The sequence below is a fragment of the Pseudonaja textilis genome, chromosome 9 (assembly GCF_049901715.1).
Source record: "Pseudonaja textilis isolate UNSWEBS1 chromosome 9, rPseTex1.2, whole genome shotgun sequence".
In the NCBI taxonomy this organism is placed as follows: domain Eukaryota; kingdom Metazoa; phylum Chordata; class Lepidosauria; order Squamata; family Elapidae; genus Pseudonaja; species Pseudonaja textilis.
The window spans coordinates 23,656,086-23,679,107 of record NC_141998.1 but is presented as its reverse complement, the minus strand read 5'-3'; the positions used below and the strand labels follow the sequence as shown (position 1 = coordinate 23,679,107).

General features: G+C 42.8%; 1 protein-coding gene and 1 long non-coding RNA gene across 3 annotated transcripts in view; one reads left to right on the top strand and one right to left on the bottom strand.

Moving 5' to 3' along the window:
- Nucleotides 1-23,022, bottom strand: part of LOC148125063 (uncharacterized) — a 558,115-nt gene that overhangs the window by 69,707 nt on the left and 465,386 nt on the right. The window lies entirely within an intron of this gene.
- The window catches only part of GRIK4 (glutamate ionotropic receptor kainate type subunit 4), a 337,150-nt gene that overhangs the window by 286,667 nt on the left and 27,461 nt on the right, over nt 1-23,022 (top strand). For both annotated transcript variants that reach the window (XM_087939152.1, XM_087939153.1), the window contains exon 12: nt 1,126-1,329. In XM_087939152.1, the coding sequence (XP_087795278.1) occupies nt 1,126-1,329 (204 nt within the window). The remainder of the gene's footprint in view (nt 1-1,125; nt 1,330-23,022) is intronic.

Sequence of the window (23,022 nt, the reverse complement as noted above, 5' to 3'; positions counted from 1 at the left end):
TGCAGAAATCTATTTTTGATACATCCAGTATGAGCAAGAATGTAACTTGAAATGGGAACCATCTACATCTCACTTTTCCATACTTCTCCAATATGATTTGGATTAGATCAAGTTTAGTGATAAAGATGGAGAAGTCACCTTCCATTTGTCTAGGACATCTTGTTGTAGTAAGGATTATGTAATCTGAGTGACCTTGGATAACCTAAGGAGATGTTTTCATGATATCAAAAACAACTTTGCTCATTTCCCATTGTGGCCAAGTGGGTGTTTTTTTTTTTTTTTTGGTCTCTTCAGTTGTCCACTATTTCTAAGTTCTCCAAAGTATGGATTTCCATCCATGGAGAATTAAGCCCAGCAGTAGTTTGCATTCTGACTGACATCTTTCCCAGATTAGCAAGCTCGGTTCTTCCATTTATTCATTTATTTGGGAAATTTATATGGCCTCCTAGAGCAACTCTGGGCAACTTACGAGCAATTCCATCAGCTAAGTTATTGCCTGTCGGAATTATACCCAGGGGAAATGATTGGCTTTCCTGTGAAGTTTCTTCAACTAGGAGCAAGTGCCAAGATGCCCCACAGTAGCAATGATGCTACTATTCAAGGAATAGAAGTGTCTGGTTCTCAAGTATTGCTCTATGGCCACTCCAGAGCATCATCATGCTGGCTAAACTATCAGGGCCATTTGGAGATACCCTTTCTCCTCTTTAGTGCTGTGCTAGTAGAGCATTTGTCAAACATCCTTCAATACCACCTGCTTGCTGGAGCTGTGCATCTTATCCCTAGTTCGTATTGCACCCTACCATATTGTCCCCCGTATGCCAGGTGACATTTATGACCCACAAACTCCCACTTTTCTGACAAGACTGTCGCTTGCCTAGAACGAGATCGTTGTCTGTCTGCCAAACCTGGGAACATCTGTTCCTTTGGATCTAGCTAGCTCTTACTGCATCCTCCAGATAACTTGAAAGCCTGGTGTAACTCTATCCCCGAGATTTGTTCCCCTTCCCAGAAATTCCCAATGAGTCCCTCATATCACCCGCCCCTGCTTTCCGATTTGTGCTGAATCCAGTGCTGTTGCAACTCCGTGGCTAAGATGAGAATGACAGCTGCCCAGTTTCGATGCAGGAAAACCCTTACTTAATGCTCAAGGGCAACCATCAAGATTTGGAAGGGAACGACCGCTACGAGGGCTTCTGCGTGGACATGCTCAAGGAGCTCGCGGATATTTTGCGCTTCAACTACAAGATCCACCTGGTGGGAGATGGAGTGTATGGAGTTCCTGAGGCCAACGGAACGTGGACTGGCATGGTTGGAGAACTGATAGCTCGGGTGAGTAAGCCAGCCATTGCTAAAGACTTTAAGGCTATCTTAGATGTCTACCAGAATTGCATGTTGTTTTCTTTCATGAAGTAGTTTCTTTCGGTTTATTTAAAAGCCATCCCTTGGGATGTAATGTTCACCAAATAGTTATGGTAGGGACATTCCTAAATCTGTCTCCTCCTGTATCTATCTTTCTCCACCTTGTGCTCTCTAGATACATTAGAGCAGTGCTTCAGCAACTCAGTGATGTGGGATCTTCAAACTTCCAGAATTCCCCAACTCCCCAGACGTCTCCCAATAATTCTAGGACTTGAAGTCCACATATCTCCAAGCTCCTAAGATTGAGAAACATTGCGTTAAACCAGAGGTGTCAGACTCAATTTCATTGAGGGCCATATCAGGGCTGTGGTTGACCTCGGCGGGGGGAGGAAGCACGGCAGCCAGGCGTGGCTGACTGGGTGGGCGCGGCCAGCTTGACACCACTCTCCAAACTGCTGGCCTGTTTCCAGCTGGTACGTTGGCCTGATGTTTCCTTTTCACATTGGGTAGACTGGGCTGAAACGATGCCGGCTGGCTCCTTACATTTTCCAGGATGGCCCTGTGGCCCGGATCTGACCACATCGCAGGCCAGATCCAGCCCGTGGGCCTTGAGTGTGACAGCCTGTGTTAAACTATGACTCCCTTAATTGCTACCTGCCTGGTAATTATAGACTGACCTGTCTTGAGAATCCTGGAGTTGGGGGGAGATATTTTTAGATGGTCAGGTGTTCCATATGTATGGAGTTATTTTTGATATGGGAAGCATTAAAATTTGACACCTCCCCTCTACACAGGAAGCATTGGTTGGTAAGCATGGCATTTCTCATTTACTTTACGATCTGTTCGGATGGTTGGATTCTTTTTGTTGGTTCCGATTGCGACTTGGGACTTGATAAATATCTCTGGAGGCTCTCAATCATCAGACCATGCTTGTCCCAAAGAGGTGACAGCTGCCACCTCACGCTTGCTTGTGCTTTGTTTAAGAGATTTTAAGGGGTGCCAGGTCTGACAAGGTGCTTTTTTTTTTCTCCAAAAGGCAACTGGACTTTCTTGGTTTGTTTATTTTATTCAAAACGTTTCGTTTCTCATCCAAGATGCTTCTCGGGTTCTCTTCTTCAGTTTGGACTGGATACGTAATCGCTAGAAAGGCATGTCGTTGAGTAGGCTGGTGAGATCTGTGAGTGGTTTTTTTCCAGGTTGAGGGAGGAATTAAATGCAAGGGAAGGTAGACTTCAACTGCTCAAGCACCTGAGTTGAAATTGGGCTTCCATCCTTGATTGATTGATTGATTTGATTTGTCAATTGCTTACAAGATAATAGCTATAAGTATAAACATGAGTAAGAATACAGGAAATAGGTACGAATAAATGGGGACAACGGGACAGGGACTGGAGGCACGATGGTGCACTTATGCACACCCCTTAATCTCCCTCCAGGGTTCCCATGTCAGTCCAGGAGATCATTTCACTCCGCCGAAAGCCAAATTAGTGAATTATGTAGGATCTTAATTGGCCATTTTCAAACGTGATTATCTAACTAGGGTTGGGGGGAAAAGTTGAGGATGGAACTCTTCAGCTTCTGAAGAGTCTGCGGAGGTGATTTAATGCCACCTTGTTCAAAGGGACACAGAGTGCTATATGTGTTAAGAGAGAGCAATTATGCAGGGTTTTTTTTTTAAGAAAGATGTGAACTCAGAAATACAAAGACACTGTAACTATCATAAGTGAGACAGGAGAGACATTTGGTGCATTTTGCACTCTGGCTCTCAAAGGTGAGAGAACAATACTTCGTTGAGTGGAGCTGATTGCACAGATCCTTTCTTACCCCTGAGCAAGGAGCTCCCGGAAAAGCTAAATGAGAAATTTAAAGGGATAGCATTTGTTCAAACTAATAATAGTTACCGCGCGCCTGGCTTCATTCTCCTGTGAATCCTTCCTTTAGCTCTTTAGTAAATGTCGGGAGATCTTGCTAGCTTGGCTAGAGTTCCAGACCTCCAGTTTCCTCCCCTTCCTGAATCCCATTGGCCACACCTTCAGTGCAAACGTTGCACAGTGTCACCTTGTGATCCCAATGTCGTGAACTTCTTTGAAACTTGATAAAGGGGCTGTCACGAGGTGCAGAGAAAGGCACAGGAAGATCCTGAATTAGGAATGAGTTCCTTTCCTAACTGGGCCTTTAACTCAAATTTGTATGTCAGTCAGAACCAGAGATGATATTCAGCAGGTACTGACCATTTCTGGAGAACCGATAGTGGAAATTTTGAGTAGTTCAGAGAACCGGCAAGTACCACCTCTGACTGGCCCCACCAACCCCATCTCTTCTCTGCCTCCCATTGAGTCCCAACTGATCGGCTGGGTCTCCTTTGGTTGCCCTGAACAGGACAAAGGAGCTGGAAAGCAGGTTAGTGGGGTGGGGAGAGAATGGGATTTTGTAGTAACCTTCCCCCCAGAGCAGGTGGGAATTGAGATTTTACAGTATCCTTTCCCTGCCATGCCCACCAAGCTACAGAACCAGTAGTAGGAAAATTTAAATCCCACCACTGGTCGGAATTCATACTTACAAACAGACTGCGTGTGCTCAAAATGGCAGGTGGTGTCATCCTTCCTTGAGCCCCGCCATACTTTCAGGAAATGCTGAAACCTGCTGAAAACAGAACTGTGTCCTCAAAATGTGTGGCTTCAGAGGTTCATCCAAGCTTTGCTTGGCTTTGGCAGTTTGTTGGCTCTAGGAAGGACAGGGGTGGGATTCTACCAGTTCACACCTATTCGCTAGAACCGATTGTTAACATTCTAAGCAGTTTGGAGAAATATGACTGGCCTAATCCTGTAAGGAAGGCAGGAAGGAAACATTCTGGTGTTGCTTACAGAAACTGCCTCTCCGTTGACCCTTATTACATTCTTGGCAGGACTAGACTTCCTGTCTCAGGAACTTCTCTGGAGTTATTTTCCCTCCTTTGCTGGTCCTTTGCTTGTGTGGAGTGACCATTCAAAGTTACAATGGCACTGAAAAAAGTGACTTATGACCAATTTTCACACTTACGACTGTTGCAGCTTCTCCACAGTCATGAGAGGCCAGGGGAGGAGATGCGTGCCTCGATGTGAGCGATATTGAGTTGGCCATGCCCAGCCAATAACATGACCACCGAGCCACGTCCACCCAGTCACATGAACACCAAGCCACACCTACCACCTAAACCACACTCACAGAACCGGTTGTTAAAAAAATTTGAATCCCACCCCTGAGGAAGGACAACCCCATCCGCCATTTTTAGTAATAGGCAGCCTATTTGAAAATGTGAGCTGTCCATAATTCAGATGTTCTTAACCCCGAGACTGCCTAGAGCAGCGATGGCGAACCTTTTGGGCCCTGAGTACCCAAAGCATGTGCATGTGCGCACATACCCCAAATGCAAGGCCCACTGCCCCATGCATATGCATGCCCCCTGCACGTGCACTCACCTCCACATGCGTGCACAGCCCCACGCATGCACAGCAGAGACCCAAAGGCCAGCTGGCCGGCGGGAGGCAGGCATACATGCAAGGTGGAACTGAGTTGGAGCAATGATGTGAGTGCCATAGGTTCACCACCACAGGCCTACAGTATACTTTGTCGGATTTGGGACGCTCATTGTCTTTATACATCTGGTTGAGTACAATAAGCAGCTCAAGGCTAGATCAGATGGACCTTGGGCCATCCAGGGGGTTCTTAGCCTCTGGATTGTGTTGGCTGAGGTCCTGTCCACATCCTGAATGACCTTTCTCAGATTCGCTTCTAGGATTCCGGGGGGGGGGGGGATTTTCCTCCCTACTTCTGGAGATACTCAGGGGAGGTGCAATGATGCAACAGCCTTGAGATGATAAGGGCTAGGAAAGGAGAGGTGAGTTTTTAGAGATGCTCACTTTTACAGGTCTCCTGGAGATTTCATCTCAGACATGAGAATTAATTGACTCCTTGGTATGTAGGTTATGTAACACAGAAGGCATTTGTGTTGATTGGTGGAGGGCTATTTGAACCAACAAACCAACCCAAGGTTTTTGCTGGCGAACCCTAAAAGGTTAGAGAGTACACTTAACTTCTTCTCTGCTCTCTCTCAATATCAAGTTATGCACACCGTGCTAATTAGGCCGCTGAGCGTGGTTCCCTCTGTGCTCTTGGAAAACATCAACCATGAGCCCAGCTTTTTTTTTAAAATGTCTCACATAAAAGGCTATAAACATCCAGCTGGTTCTTTAGTGTTTTGTTACTGCTATTTGTTGTTGGATTGTTTGCTGGTGCCTTGGGCTGTCAGCTTAAATGTTCATAAATACGGACAGATTTTACACCATTCTTCAAAGCTGTAAAGAGGAAGAACTACAAAGGGGGTGTGTGATGAAGGGAGGGGAAAGGACAAGAACATAGAACAGCAGAGTCGGAAGGGACCTAGGAGGTCATCTACTCCAACCCCCTGCTGGAGCAGCAGAGTCTATTCCAAATATTAGCCTCTACCTGGGATCAAACTCACAGCCTCTTGATGGTGAGGCAAGAAGGAAAGGGGAGGGAAGAAAAGGGAGGGGAGGGAAGATAGGGGGAAGGAGGGGAGGGGAGAAAAGGAAGGGAAGGGAAGATAGGGGAAGCGAAGGGGAGGGAAGAAAAAGAAGGGAAGGGAAAGGAAAGGAAAGGGAGGGAAAGAAGGAGGGAAGGAAAGGAAGAAAGGGGAAAGGAAGGGAAAATGGGGAAGGGGAGGGATGGGAAGGGGAGGGGAGGGAGGAAAGAGAAGGGAAGGGGAAGGGAAGGGGTGGAAAGGCTTTTTTTGATCAAATGTTAAAATATTCTGTCAAGTGGTTGACAGAAGGCTCTTTGTTTGATTGCCTGCTTTGGGAAGATAAGAATTTCTCGATCACTTAGAATTAATCGTTGAGCTACTTGTTGCTTTGTAACAATGGAAAGAAAAGCGGGAAAACTGACTCCGTATGCTTCCCATCACCATTGCATCCGTTGCAGTTACTTCCCTGCAAAATCATTTCAAGGATTCGGTATGTCAGAAACACAACCCAAAGGTTTAATAAGAACGATGGAAGACCAAGAATCATCATGGCTACCAGCCCTCTGGCAGACTTCAGACGCAGATAGGCAGGCTGTGATTGCCCAAATATTCTCAAGGTGGCAGTCAACAGAGAAGCAGCCAGACTGGATCAAACCCAAGCTGTATCTCAGCCAACTTCCTCTTTTCTGAACCGAAGTCTATCGGGAGCCTGCAGGCTGGGCTGGAATGCTGTGCTGATCTCTCTATTGCATTTCTCACAATGGGTATTTAAAAAAAAGAATTCTGCTGTAGTCTCAGTGTTGTATTGTTATGCCTTTGTGCCTGCGTGCCTTCAAGTCAGTCTTTGACACTTGGCAAATGTTTGGATCACTGGTCGCCAACCGGTGGGCCGGGGAACCACTCGTGTTCCATGAGAAAATTTTGGTGGTCTGCAGAGAAATGTCACCCCCAAAGCAATTAATCCAGGCTACGCGGGAACACAAGGCTGCGCCACCCACATGGCCTGTGGGAACACAAGGTTTGCATCATTTGCATTGCGAGCGACACGAGGTAATGAGGGGAGGGGGGAAGGGTGGAGGGGGAGGAACTTGCCCCCCTCGCCCCACGTGCCTGGCCTGGCCACCGGGCTGCTTCTTTCCGCTTCTTTCTTCTTCTGCTTTTGGCTGCGCGCAAGGAAAGCACCAAAGGTTTCTCTTTCTCTCCCCCAAACTCCATCAGAAATGAGTCTTTGGGACCCTGCAAAACATCCTGCTCCAAGAGGCTGTGCCAGCATGTCAAGTCTCACAAAGACTCATTTCTGGTGGAGTTTGGGGGAGAGAAAGAAAGACTTCTGCTGCTTCTGCTGCTTTCCTTGCATGAAGCCAAAAGTCTCTCCTCTCTCTCTCTCCTCCGCTGAGAACGGAGCTGGAGATGGTATCCTGCGATCCCAAATGAACAATGTTTGATCGGTAGGAAAACGGGGTGGGGAATTTTCCTGCAGACTTTTGGGGGGATTTTCCCAGGGTCTCTGGTCCGCAGGATTTTAAATGATGAGTTTGGTGGTCCCTGAGGTCCAAAAGGTTGGCGACCCCTGGTTTAGACTAGTCCTTACATTTTTATTGACAAGGTTTCCAAAAATAGTTTGCTATTGTCTTCCACCCAGGTCAGAGAGAGAATGGCTGGTCCAAAGTCCCCCAACTAGCTTTCATGCCTAAGATGGAAGTTGAATTCACAGTCTCCTGGTGATTGGCCCAAAATCATCGAGCTGGTTTTCACGCCAAAGATGAGACTAGAACTCACGATCTCCTGGCGATTGGCTCAAAGTCATCCAACTGATTTTCATGCATATGGTGAGACTAGAACTCATCATTTCCTGGTGACTGATCCAAGGATACCATTTGGCCTTGTCTAAAGCAGATGAAGTGGGACTTAGCAAGGTTTCCAAAAATAGTTAGCTATTGTCTTCTACCTAGGACAGAGAGAGAACAACTGGCTCAAAATCTCCCAGCTGGCTTTCACGCCTAAAGCGGGACTAGAACTCCCAGTCCCGTGATTTTTAGAATGATATCTTTACAACTATATCAAACTGGTTTTGGTATGCTGTTATACTAAATATATAAAAGTTCTCTCTGTATTTCTTTGGAAAACGTATGAAATGTCTCTTTGCAACCAGGCAGACGATCCAATTCTCACCCCGATGATAAATAGAAAAGATGGAGAGAATTAAACCATCTATCCTAGGTTTGTCCCAATCAGGGTGGAAAAAGGAGGTGAGAACCCAAACTATGAGGGTTGTTTTTTTTTTTTCCTTGAAAGAAAATCATCAAACAAATGAACATTAGGAGGAAGCAATTAATGTCCGGCTGCCACAGTGCCAGGTTAATTACAAACATTTCTGTACTTCATAGGGTTTTTGTCTAAGTAAGTATATGGGAGGGAGCAGGAAAGAAGCAGCAAATCACATGGCGTGCTAATTAGAATGAAATAAAAGACTTCAAGTGGAACACACAAAGTTAGTCTTCGGTTTGGTGACAAGAAAAAGGAATATTTTATTTCCTGATTGGCTGGATAATAAACTTCGGTGGCATCGTATTTTGAACGTTCCTTGAAATTTATTTTGGTTTGGGCCACCATTTGAGCATAAACATGTGAACCATCAAAGGAACTAATTTAGTTTGTAATAAGTAAGGATAGATTCTTGGGGTGAAATGCGCCTGGAGCATGGCTCAACATGAAACATCTGGATAACTTTACCAGCCTGCTGTAGCCTCACCAACATTTATCAGGCCAAGACTAGGAAGAAAAATTCTAGGGACACAGGCACAGATGGAAGGGACCAGAAAACATCCAATAAAAGAGGTTTCTGAGAAGTATGAGTACACAATTTTAAAAAACTGGGCATATTTTGGAAACATATCTGTTTGGTTGAACGATGACCTTGGAATAGGACCTAAATCAATCGTGTGTTTAGAGAATCTATGGAGATTCTCAATCATCCAGATCATGGTTGTCCCAGTGGTGTCTTTTCCGCCCCACAGGCAACTGGATTTCTTGGTTTTTTTCTTGGTCTCCTGCTCCTACTCTTGGTCTCCTCCGAGGCCCCTCCTAACTCAATTATTCTATTGTTAGTATCATATTATTCTATCCTCAAAAACATTTCTCTTCTCATCCAAGAAGCTTCTTCAGTGCTGTTGAAAAAGCTTCTTGGATGAGAAGCGAAACATTTTCAAAGAAAACACCAAGAAAGTCCAGTTGACTTTTGGATATATACTTGGTTGGACCTTAGTGAGAACCTACTGATGGTAAGAGTAACATCTGCATCTCTGTTTATGAAGAGGTTGGAGTGACCTCATCTCAGGGGGGTTTGGACAAGGCGGTCTTGTTCTGACCAAGGCTCCCTGAGACACCAACAAACACACGTTAAATCCAAAACCCTTTTATTTTAGTTCAACAGCTGTGAATCATTGTCATTCACAGCCCATAATGAATCTCAACCAGTTCTAAATAGTCCCATGGAAGTCTGCCAAAGTCCTTCGGGAGAACAATACAATACAATACTATACAACATAACAATACTAGAGCACACAATAGATACAAACTCAAGGTTAACTGCACCAAACTTGATTGCAGGAAATACGACTTCAGCAACAGAGTGGTCAATGTCTGGAATACTCTCCCTGGCTCTGTGGTTTCTTCTCCAAACCCCAAAAACTTTAACCTTAGACTGTCTACTATTGACCTCACCCCTTTCCTAAGAGGTCTGTAGGGGAGCGTGCATAAGCGCACCAACGTGCCTACCGTCCCTGTCCTGTTGTTTCTTTTATTTTTCTTATATGTACCCATTTCATGTATTCATAACTATGTATATACTTATAGCTATTATTTTGTAAGCAATTGACAAATCAAATAAATAAATAAATTAGAATTACTCTAGCTGCATGTGCCATTGAGCTCCTGGCTATGTTCAGCAATGCCTATTTCACAAGTCATGTTGTGAAGGTATTTCAGCGTAGAGATTCCCCTCTCTGCTCCATCCCTTAACACAAGGGTCTTCAACCTTAGCAACTTTTAAACTTGTGGACTTCGAGTCCCAGAATTCCCAGAATGGCTGGCTGAGGAATTCTGATAGTTGAAGTCCACAAGTTGTAAAGTTCCCGCCTTAAGGAAACCAGTCCCAAAGGTGCTTTTTCAAGAGGCAACTGGACTTTCTGGTTTTTCTTTGAAGACATTTCGCTTCTCATCCAAGAAGCTTCTTCAGCTCTGACTGCATGGTGGGGAATGAAAGGATTTATCCTCCTTGTAGACGGCTGGTCATTTGCAGTCGTTAAGGCCACCTGGAGGTTTATCTATGTCATCAGGGTCACCTGAATGGTGCAAGTGGATATGGAGCCTTCTTGGAACTATTGACTCTCCTTGGAACTGATGACAGTGTTCAAGTGGTGCTCCAGTTGTTTTGGGACTGTACCCAAGGCGCCTATGACTATTGGTACTACCCTTGCTTGCCTTTGCCATAATCGTTCTATTTCTATTTGTAGGCCTTTATATTTTCTTATCTTCTCCAGTTTTTTGTCTTTTATTCTGCTATCTCCGGGCAGTGCCACATCTATTATCCAGACTCTTTTTGTCTTTCTTATCGACAACTATTAAGTCTGGTTGTTGTTACTATTCAAAACAACTGAATAGGTGTTAAGTAAGCCGCATCAATTACGCTGAAAAGTATTCCAGGTAGAGTTTATTTCAACCTATACTTCTGCATTTGATCAACACATTTCAATTATCAAAGAGTTTTAATATAATAGTATTTTAGTAGTCTATTAGACTTTGTACTTAACAATGTAGCTTTGTACTTAACAGTTAAGCATTTCTTGGGATTCTTGCTGCCTCACATACTTAAAATAGTGACTGGGACTACAGCTCTATTTTTTTTTTACTTTTTCAGCCTTTTTCCCCCTCAATTGCTCACTTCCTTTATCCACTTCCCTTTTCCCCCAGGTAAGACTCCTTCTGAATTCTACCTACATCTGGCCGTTCGCCGCAATAAAGCATTTGATCCCATTTGTTACGGCTCTGATAATTATCAATGCAGTAGCGCTGGGTAAGCTCCTAAGCCATCGGCCTGCCGATCTGCTTAAAATATATATTGCGAAATGGAAAACGGTGCGTTTTTGTAAATGTAGGATTAAGGATGAGGAGTTGGGATTGCTGGAGGCACTTCAGTGCCCTGAGTGAAGTTTTAGGCTCCTTCAAGCTCAGCTTCTGCTTGGGGCACAGTTGGAGAGAGTGGTGAAGGTGGCCTTGAGGGAACTATGCAGAAGCTGCTAAGAAAGCAAAAGAGGAAGAAGCATTCAAGACCCGTGAAAGGGGGGTGATGTTAGGAAGAAGCTTGGAGTGGCTTCGTTCTGCGCTGTGAGAAGGAGGGGAAGGACACACATTTTGGGCTTACAAGAGTCTGTTAACATAATTGATCTGCCACAAAGAAGAAGGGGGTCAATCAATTCTCCAAAGCACCTGTGGGAAGCACCCCCACCCACCCAGAAGAATGAAATATTTTGGGAGATATTAAAAAAGGCAGGGTAGAATATCTCCCCTAAAGAAGAACTGTGGCGGGGGGGGGGGGCTTAAAGGAGGCAGAAACCAGCTCCAGTTTCCCTGCCCCAAGCAGAAACTGAGGAGGCCAGCTTTTAGAAATGCAGATTGGGTCATCCATTCAGAAAGACTGGGACAAGCAGAAACTCCAGATAAGCAACAAGCCAAAGGTTGACAAATTAGCTCAGACAAGCACCTAAGATTTGCATTTCCCCTTTTGCCTATAGAGCCAGCCATGAACTTCACATGACCCCCACAGAAATCCAGAAGGTATAAAAGCCACCAGCTCTCAACTCTATTATGTCAGCTGTCCCAGAATTGCATGTGATTGGTGGTTCTGCTTCACCAATAAAGGGAACCCTTTCTTTCCAACCAGCCTCCAGCCTCCATTTTATTTCCAGGGCGTTTCTCCTGGCTTGAAACTGGACTTGGACATTTCTTCCAACACACCAAAAGGCAGGACAAGGAAGTGGTTGGAGAGCCCTGAACTGGAAGACCTCAAGGTCTCTTCCAACACTCTTATTCGGTTGTTGTGTTATTCTGACCTCAAGAAAGCTTAATTGAATGAATGAATGAATGAATGAATGAATGAATGAATGAATGAATGAATGAATGAACAAATGAATGAATTCTTTATTGGCCAAGTTGTCTTTGGTGCATATGCTCTCAGTGTACATAAAAAGAAAAGATACATTCATAAAGAATCGTAAGGTATAACACTTAATGATGGTCATAAGACACAAATAAGCTAATCAAATCATACAAGAAACAGTCAATAAAAATCGTTAGGATACAAGCAACAAAGTTACAGTTAAACGGTCACAAGTGGGAGGAGATGGGTGAAAGGAAGGATGGGAGGATTAATAGTAATAGTAATGCAGACTTAGTAAATAGTTGGACAGCGTTGAGGGACTTATTTGTTTAGCAGAGTGATGTCCTTGTGTCTAGATTTTTGGGTGTGCAGTTTTGAGGGTAGGAGTTGAAACAGTCTTTGTCCAGGATGTGAGGGGTCTGTAAATATTTTCACAGTCCTCTTTTTGTCTTCTTATGGAGTCTGTTTCCTGATCTGGACACCCTTGGAGTGGCCTTCCTTCCCACCTATTTGCAATGCTGACCTGTGGCAAGAAAACTGCGCATTTTTTATATCGCTTTTACTCTAGTCCTGACTGTTTGGGGGGGATGTCTAGCAGTAAGTGCAACACCCCTTTGTGCATGTAGATTTGCACATTTCTAACTGTGTCCTTTTGTATGTGCTTCCCTAATATATGCATTTTCCCCCTTAGCGAGTTCCCCTGAATTTGACACCTTTCCCAACTACTTATTTTGTTGTCCATACTTTCTCCTAATAAGTAAGCGCTGTTGTATGTAATTGTTTGAGTTGCAAACGGCACCACAAAAATTTGAAAAGAGTAGATTTCTGCCTGCAAATGAGGGTCATTTCACACTTGCCAAATCTGTACGTGAAAGTGAAATAGAGAGTTAAATGTGTGTAGATATTTATAAGTGCAGTAGGCATCAAACTTAGAAATATGAAAGCAAACCTGTTAGAAATATTTCAGATGGTAAGTAAACTTGTGGCTTTTTTGCAAAATGCCTTCCATAGCAAGGAGGTGATTGGTTTCAAAAACTGAGATGCTATATAGTGGTACTCAAAGGATGGCCAGATTTTGGAAATAAGTGGCACTGGTGCATTTAAAACTCTGGACGTATTGAGACGTAAAATTATCCCACAATCACAACAATCGATCAATAAATGTCAGATTTTTAAAAAAAATATGCTGCTGGCAAATCATAGAAACTATTTTATTTATATAATATCAGATATGGAGACCGCCCATCTCACTCACAGCAATTCTGAGTGGTGTACAATTCAAACATAAAGGCAACATAAACATTGTGTTCCAATAAGAGGCAGTTAAAACAGGAATAAAATGATGAAAATTAAAAAGCCATGGGTAGGGCCTTCAACTATCAGATTTATTTACCTTTAAAATATGTAGAGTAGAGTAGAGTAGAGTAGAACAGAGAAGAGTAGAGTTAGGAGTAGAGAGAGTAAGTAGAGTAGGGGTAGAATCTTTATTGATTTAGTTATTTGACTTCATCAAAATTATAAAACTAATACAACTATGCAAGTATTTACAAGGAAAACAATAAGATAAGTTCAGAGTAAATTGCCACCCCTGGACAGGAAAGAAGAAAGTGTCTTACAGCCAATTCTGAGCCAAATGTTCTCAAGATAAAAGGAAATGGCTGCAGCCTGGAACAAATTTGACTACACTTCATTGTTGCAATTATTTTATACAATGCCTTTGCTCTAGATGATGCATTGCAAAATTGAGGGCAATTATACCTATATGTGATAATGATTAAAATATATGCTGCAAGGAGCTTCATCTCTATTGTTATTCATTGCAATCTAAATTTAATTTCTTAATAGATGAATGAGAGCAGAGATGAATGAGAAGGCTGGACCGACCGAATCATAAATAAAATAATTTGAAGGCTGTTATGTTTATTTTGTTTTTGTGTTTTGCCATAAAATGTCATTTATGTTAGTCATTTCAAAAATATATAGAGAACCCCCTGCGGAGCCAAATGTCCCTTTTCAATATTTCTTGCAGAAAAATAAACATTTTTCATCCAAATTGACAGCCTTTGGAAATCATATTTTCAAATGGCCTGCAATTTTGCAGTAAGTGGGAAAATGAGAAATTGCAATAGATCTTAGTTTCTTAGCAAGGCTGGGATAGTAACCTTTTCTAAAGGGAGTCCTCGACTTAGCATCACAGTTGGGACCAGAGTTTTTAGTTACTAAGCAAGGCTGGGTGAGTCCTGCCCAATTTTACCTTTTTCTTTTTTTGCTACAGTTATTAAGTGAACTTTTCTGGTTGTTGTGTGAATCATACAATCGTTAAGCAAGCGTGGTTTCCCCCATAAACTGGGTTTGTCAGTAGCTGGCTGGGAAAGTCTCAAACGGGCTATCACGTGTCTGTTGGGATAGTGCAGTTGTTGTAAATACAAGCTGGTTGCCAAGCACCCAGATTTTGACTGTGAGGATGCTGTGACGGTTGTGTTGAGGGACCTATCCTGAGTATCTTTTTCGAATGTCGTTATGATTTTGAACGGTCGCTAAACAAATGTTTGTAAGCTGAGAACTACGTGTGCTCTCTCTTCTTCTGCCTCCTTCCTCCGTCTGACAATAAGGATGTTGCAACAATTGCGTGAAGATCTATCATTAGTAACTTTTGCCAGTGTTATTATAACTTTGAATATCATTAAACAAATGGTTGTAAGTTGAGGACTCCTTCCCCTTCTTCTTCCCCATCCCCCCTCCTCCTCCTTCTCTGCTTCTTATTCTTCTTCCTCTTCCTCATCCTCCTCTTCTTCTTCCTCTTCTTCTTCCACTTCCATTCCTCCTCCTCCTCTTCTTCTTCTTCTTGATCTCCTCCTCTTCCTCCTCTTCCTCCTCTTCCTCCTCTTCTGCTCCTCCTCCTCCTCCTCTTCTTCTTCCTCTTCCTCCCCTCCTTCTAGCAGCTATTTCTTCCCCATATTTCTGCCAAGGAAGGCCAGGTTCATTCCAGAGTTTAACCCACAGCTAAATTTCGAAAGACAGCTCGCTCTCATTGGGAAATGTGTTCTTATGAGACCTCTGGCCCTCATTCACAATAATCAACCCAATGAAATTCACACACCCCCCCCCCAAAAAATGGGGTAAAATAAGATAAATCACAGCTGGCGGGACAGCCTATAAAACAAGGAAGACAGTGCCCTCTTGGGGAATGATAATGTGCCAGGCATTGTAATGTGCTATGCATAAAAGAAGGCCGTAATGAAGAGTTAAGTTATGGCTCTTTTAGAAATTCAAATAAAGTGTTTATCGTTTGCTTGGAGACGAATGTTATTTCTACCATTTGTTAGTCACCGTACAGCCAAGCCTCTTGTCTAACTTGCAGTGGAGTGATGCTTGTTCAGCATAAAGCAGAATTAAGAACCCAGCTGTTAGGATGGGTGACCTCTTCTATAAGTCACTGCACAAACTAAGAAAGATTGACGCCGCAGACGCCGCTTTATAAGAGTAAATAGTTGGAAGCCATCTCACTGTGATCGCTCTCGTATTGATTTTTCTGGGATTGCTGTTATCCTGCTCACTTTGTGTGATACAATGAAAGGATGCCATTTCCCACAACTGCAATCTTCTTTTGCTCCCTGGCATGTTTTAGACCTGATATAGAAGAGAAGAGAAGAGAAGAGAAGAGAAGAGAAGAGAAGAGAAGAGAAGAGAAGAGAAGAGAAGAGAAGAGAAGAGAAGAGAATTCTTTACTGGCCGAGTGTGATTGGACACACAAGGAATTTGTCTTGGTGCAAATGCTCTCAGTGTACATAAAAGAAAAGATATATTCGTCAAGAGCCAAGAATCATCAGGTCCAACACTTAATAATAGTCATAGGGTACATATAGGCAATCAAATCATACAAGGAGACCGTCAGGGTTCTGGCAGTTGCTCCAATTAAATCATGAGCCTTGAGCCACACTCCCAAAACTAAAGAGGATTTATTTGAAGCTACCATTCTACGACCGGCACTAACCTGGGCGTAGCCAACTCTGAGATACGTAATTCACTGTCACCCTTGATCCTGCTTTTCCCCCCACCCCTCTGGTTGTATCATCCAATGAAAACCGTCCAGCGCCAAGAGGAATCAATCATGCTCTCCAATTGGATTTTTTCGGGCAGAAGCTTCAGCCATCTAATCAGTCTCTGAAGAAAATATGAATGGAATGTCCTTTCGATTCCACACTATTGCTTGCTCTTTGAAACTCCCCCTCCCTCCTTTCTATTGTCAACTATAAAATGTGTGTACAAAATGTTTTATGAATTGACAGAGACAGTCAATGTAAATCTCGACAAAGTTACAGTCATACATTCACAAGTAGGAGGGGATGGGTGATAGGAGTGATGAGAAGATTAATAGTGAGAGTGATGCAGACTTTGTAAATAGTTGGACAGTGTTGAGGGAATTATTTGTTTAGCAGAGTGATGGTGTTCAGGAAAAAACTCTCCTTCTGTCTAGTTGTTCTGGTGTGCAGTGCTCTATAGCGTCGTTTTGAGGGAAGGAGTTGAAACAGTTTATGTCCAGGATGTGAGGGGTCTGTAGATATTTTCACAGCCCTCTTTTTGATTCATGCAGGATACAGCTCCTCAATTGAAGGCAGGTGGGTATTAATTGTTTTTTCTGCAGTCCTAATTACTCTCTGAAGTTTGTGTCTGTCCTGTTGGGTTGCAGAACCAAACCAGACAATTGTAGATGTGCAGATGACAGACTCAATAATTCCTCTGTAGAACTGGATCAGAAACTCCTTAGGCTGCTAATCTGAGTGATTCCCCTCCCCATACCTTTGTACAATAAAGGCCAGTGAATTAATGTCTGGTGGGCTATTGTACTTTAAATTGAAGGCTTCCTGTTTTGTAGATTCTGCCCATTTCATTTCTCCTGATTCAATGTAGCTGAAGGTAATAAAGATGAATTGTCTTTAATTAATCAGCTTACTTTGCTAACAAAGGAAAGCGGGGAGGGTGGAATTGAAATGAAAAGATGGCAGTAATAAAAAAAAATTATCCTCTGGAAATAAACAAATTAATTAAGGAGGAATTCATCACCCATTTCCTAGTTGGGTTGGACAGGAAGCCATAAAACAAGACAAATCAGGAAGGATAATATTTTTATTTGAATACTTCAGAGGCTCGGCTGAATGGGACTTCTGAATAAACATTGTAAATGGATCGAGAACATAAAGATAATAATTAATTCCCTTCTATCTCACTGGAGAAGTACAATATTTCTGCAACAAAAACATGGACTGACCCAGCGTATCTTAGATACAGGCTGTAGAAAGTTCCTTCGATCTATATATTCTCTTAAGTCATTGTCTAGGAAGGAAATGTTTTGGGGCAAAACCTTTGCAAATGGCTAGTAACTTTCCTCTGCAGCTTTTTCTTATGAACCAAGCCTCTGTAGAAAGTTAGCACCCATCCCTCTCCTAGAAAGGTGAAATGTTTTAGGAAATATTAAAAATATTAAAAATGCGGAATGTTATATTTATCCTAAAAAAGAAATGGAAATCTTAAGGGAGATAGAAACTCAGAGCTTCAACTCCCTGCACTCAGCACATATTTGGTGCCCGTTGAGAAGGACTATATCTACAAAACAAAAGGCCTTCAGCTCCAGAGTGATGGGATTAACACATGACCCTCCAGGACATAATAGGATTAACCCGACGAGCAGCAGGGCTCACTTGCATTGCAAAACCTTCTAAGGACATTGCATGAGCCCAGGCTCCAACCAAACTTGATTCAGACAAACATGACCCCCACATGGACTCATGGGAGTCTGACAGCAACCAATAGAATACATGCCCTTGCCCCAGGAACAGGAAGCTCAAGGGAAGCACAAAAGAGGGTATAACCAACCTTCCCTCTCCACTCGATATGGTCAGCTGCCCAGGACCTCAAGCCCATGTGGTACTGTTCATCAATAAACTATCTTTTCAATCAGCATCCGTGTTTCCAGAGTCTTTCTCCCCACTTGGAAGTGAAACAGATGGATATTTTTTCCAACAAGACTTTTGGTCCATCCACTTCAGAGTTGCCATCCTTGAACCACAGATGCTCCTCAAGTTTTCAACAAAGCTTGGGTGAAAATTTGGAGCTATAAGCCTATCACAATAGCTGTAATTTCTATCCTTATTTGCTCGTTTGTCAAACATGAGGCGGCCCACTCAAAATGTCTTCTTGAGGGAGCCTTTTTGTAATTTGCACCAGTGAGACTCGGTGCCTGAAGAAACTCTTCCAAATGGATGCTGGCACGATTTGGACACGGATTCTACTGCAGGAAGATTTCTCATCAAAATCCAATTTTACGCTCTGGACTTCTTAATTCTCTGATTTTATTCCTAAGAAGGAATAAATGCTTGTAAGATCTCTTTTTTTCCATAATCCTTAATTTATGCCATATACACAAACACACAAATTGTTGAAGATGAGAATGTTTTTAATTGCTTTCAATTCTTTCTGTCTATTTTCTTCTCTTTCTTTCTTTTTCTTTCATTTGTGTATGTGTTGTTGGTTTGTTTTAATTGTAAAATTAATAAAATTTATTTATAAAAAAAAAAGAAGAAGGAACAAATGCATTAAGAATCCTCTGTGGTTTCATGCTTATCCCACCCCAGACTTTGTAGAGATTTGCAACTGCCCCGCTTGCTGCAGGATCCTAAGGCATGCTACTGCACACATTGCATTAATGGCAGACATGTGAGCCTTTGCAAGTAGTCCTTGACTTACAGCCACAATTGGGCCCAGGGTCTCCGTTGCTAAGCCAGGCAATGGTTAAAAGGGTCGCATTTGATTTTACATCCTTTTTTTGCCATGGATATTAAGCAAATCAGCATTTGTTAAGTGAATCACGTGGTCATTCTGGAGCCAAGGATTGGTTTAAACCAAGGGTCTTCAAAGTTGGCAAGTTTAAGACTGGTGGGCTTCAACTCCCAGAATTCCCGAGCTAACATGACTGGAGGAGCAATTCTGGGAGTTGAAGTCCACAAGTCTTAAAGTTGCCAAGTTTGGGGACCTCTGATATAGATGATGGATGGATGGACAATGGTTGGATGGATGAATGGATGGATAGACAGATATAACTCTCAAATCCAAGTCTTCAAACTTGGCAAGTTTAAGACTTGTGGACTTCAACTCCTAGAATTCCTGGGCTAACATGACTGAAGGAGGAATTCTGGGAGTTGAAGTCCACAAGTCTTAAAAGTTGTCAAGTTGGAAGACCCCGATTTAAACTCTCCCTTTGCATGATGCTCCTCAAGTTAGGAACTAACTCCAAATTTTGGAAGCATTGCGTAAAGCTCTTTCTGTGTTGTTTTGGAGACAATGGCAGATGTTTTGAAACAACATTTCTTCTTGTAATTTGGCAGGAGTGACCTAAACGGCTGCAGGAGGCAGCCTAGGCTTGGTGCTGACTCTGGATAGATTTCCACAGTACTTAACAAATCTTCTCTTACTAAGTTGCAGCCCTATCAAGCATCATTTTTCTCCAGCAGACTCAAAGCTATCTCCGTTTTGACTAATCTACCAGATTAATTAACCAAAGGGTGGACTCCTTGAATTTTAACTTAAAGGGGGCTTAGCTGCCAGGGGAATGAAATTCATTCCTTTGCAGTCACTAAGAATTCCGTTGGGATCCAGGGATGTATTAGAAGGCTTCCCAAACCAGAGACAACATCAGCTTTTAATGAAAACCAAGTGGGATTGTGCTCAGCAGATCTTTTGATGCAGGCAGGGTTTTGTCTGAACTGCAGTAAGCTTCTAGCTGAGAAGCATCTGGAGGTACTGATGCCACCAGAATATGTATATATTTATTATTTAAAGGATTTATACACTTGCCCATGCTCTAAAGTACCATTCTGGATGGCACACAACAATACTAAAAGTGTGAGCAAGAAAGCCAAAGCAACAACAATCCCAGCTGCCTAATTCATCATCGGTGCAGTGATGAAGACAGAGTAGATTCTGTCTCCCGTGATACTTCCATTTTTTAAAATTAATCAGAATGACAGAATTGGAAGGGACCTTCTAGTCCAACCCCTTGCTCAGGAAGGAGACCCTCTACCGTTCCAGGCTCTAGACTGGACCAGACTGCCCAGTCTCCTCTTGAAAATTTCCATTGATGGAGCACCACAACTTCTGGAAGCAAATTGTCCCACTGATTAATTGTTCTCACTGCCAGGAAATAGTTCTGGATTGGAACTCTCTTTGATAAATTTCCACCTGTTAGTTCTTGTCCTGCTTTCAGACACTTTGGAAAATATTGATTATTGGAGAATAATCAGGTCAAAAAATTATGAGCTTAGGAAAAGCAAACCCAAAATAATGAGTAACAGTATTGTTGCAAACAGACAAGCATAAGCTTTCTAATTCAGGTGCAGCCACCTCTCTCATGTCATGATGTCGCAGTGGTTAGAATGTGATACTGTAAGCTAAGTCTGCTGACTGCCAACTGCTCTTCGGCAGTTCGATTCTCACCAGCTCAAAGTTGACTCAGCCTTCTGCCCTTTCACGGTGCGGTAAAATGAGGACCCAGATTGTTTGGGGGCAATAGGCTAACTCTGTAAACTACTTAGAAAGGGATGTAAATCACTGTAAAGCAGTATATAAGTCTAAGTGCTATTGCGGGAAAACTCTGCCCACAGCCTGGAGTTCAATCCTGACTTCAGTTCAAGGTTGACTCAGCCTTCCATCCTTCCGAGGTGGGTAAAATGAGGACCCAGATTGTGGGAACAATATGCTGTCACTTTAAACCACTTAGAGCGGGCTGTAAAGCACTGTAAAGCGATATATAAGTCTAAGTGCTTTTGCTATTATGAACATTCAGATTCCACTATGTAGAATTAGGGTGTGTGTGTGTGTGTGTGTTTGTGTGTGTGTGTGTTCTCAGTAAGGATTGGACTTGCCCTGAGATTCAAGAAAACTAACCATCACTCTAAGAAGACCAGAAGAAAATCTGAGCAGCTGAACAGGGCAAAGTCCTAGCAAAGCCAACAAAAAAACAGAGACCCAAAAAAGAACCAAGAGAAGAATGAAACAGCTCTGTCTCATCATTCTTAGTGCTGTGGGGTCCTTGGTGCTCTCTGAGCTGGGTTGTTTTCTTGCAGACATTTCATTATCAAACTAGGTAATATTATCAGTACCCTCCACACAGGGAAAAACAACCAAGCTCATTAGAACGCCAAGAATCCCACAGTTCAACCCTGAGCTACAAATATTTTCTTCTATGCATACTTAGTGCTCCAAGTCCTGTAATTCTTAGTCAGCACAGCATCATTTCAAGTCCAGATCCTAAGACCCAAACTTCCTAGCATCGATCCTTTTTGCAAGATTTACTCCCTGGAGAGTCAGCTGGCTAGACTCAAAACTCAAGCAGACCATTGAGAGCAAAGTCAAGAATCCATGGGCTTCTCTTGCCAGAAACTTTAGAGCCTTCCCTGGTGCTTTATGCTTGGATGATGGCATTTTCTCAAGGATGTAATTTCCAATATTGATCTCTAGTTTTACAAGGGCATTCTTTGCCATCTAAATCCATAATGACATCTCACACACCTCCAGTGCCCCAGAGAACTCACATTAATATAAAGGTCCTTTGTGAATCATTTGTGGTCTTAAACCTAATAGCAAAACGGTTATCTTCTGTGGATATTATGGATATGTCAACTTCCATTTGCTGAAAATAGTCTACTGGCCTTTAAATGTCTTGAAGGAAGCAAGAGAGCTGCTAGCGCTACAATCCTTTGCTGTAAATAGTTACTGGTGATGGAATAAGATCTGTGCCTTTAATTGAGGGACAAATTCTGTAGAACTGAGTCTCTCTTTGTGGTTTTCATCAAATGGAGCTTTCCTAAAACAAAGGCGAACTTAAAAGGGGCCTAAATCTGGTGGGTTTCACTGATAGCAGGACTTCAATCCATCCGAGTAAGTTCAGGTGTTGATTCTATATCCTTGTGCTACTTTAATCTACCTTGTATTTTCCAAACATACAGAGTCAGATGCTGCTATTGGTAGCATAAACCACAATTTCAGGGATTTTAACCAAGCGCAAAGATTGAGGTGGTAACCTTCGATCTTTAGTACACAAATATTCTGACTCTGTGGAACAATATTTTTCCCCCCTCTCTCGCCGAAGAAAATCCTGCTTCTTTGGCTTATGTGCTGAAGGGCTGAAGGATAAAAGGATGTGTAAAATTCCTTTGTGTGGGGTCTCGGTGCACCAATATAGCTGTTATTTGTTCTCGTTGGAGATACCGAAAAATAATAGTTTATTTTATCTGCACAGTCACCGGCAGAGGCTGGAGACTGAAATAATACAAGCCACCTCAATAAGACTTAATAAAGACCAATGGTTTTTTTGTCCCCTACAGAAGGGAGAAGGGTAGAGAAACGTTTCAGGTTTGCAAGTGCTGTTGTTGCGGCTATTCCATTGTTTTCATCTTATAAACGCGGGTTTAAATATAGCTCTTTTTCTCTCTCCAATGATTTAAATGAAAGGAACAGCCAAGATAGGTGTATTTCAAGTCCACAAATGAAAAGGTGACATTTCTCCAGCTGGGTCAAAGGACATGTTTAGACAGACATTTACTGTCATTCTCAGGAAAAGGAAAAGTAGGTTCGTATAGGGAAAATGTAAACCCAGATCCCACTTTGGAGCAAAGGTTGCTGAAAAAAAGTGATGGGATGACAGCGTCAGAGAGCCATGGAGGAAGCATGCTATTGGGGTGCCTTTCGGTCAGGATTCAGGTATGGGTACCGCAATAAAATAACACACATTGCCTTGTTGTTCATCTCCAGCAGGAGTATTTAGATATGTGTGTGTATCCATCATCCATCTATGCCATCCTTGGTGACTTTTGGTACCATTGATTATCGCATCCTTGGGGACTGCATCAGGGGGTTAGTTGTGAGAGGCACGGTGGCACGATGGCTCTCTTTCCCCCAAGATCACTTCCACTCATCACTAGCAAGGGAA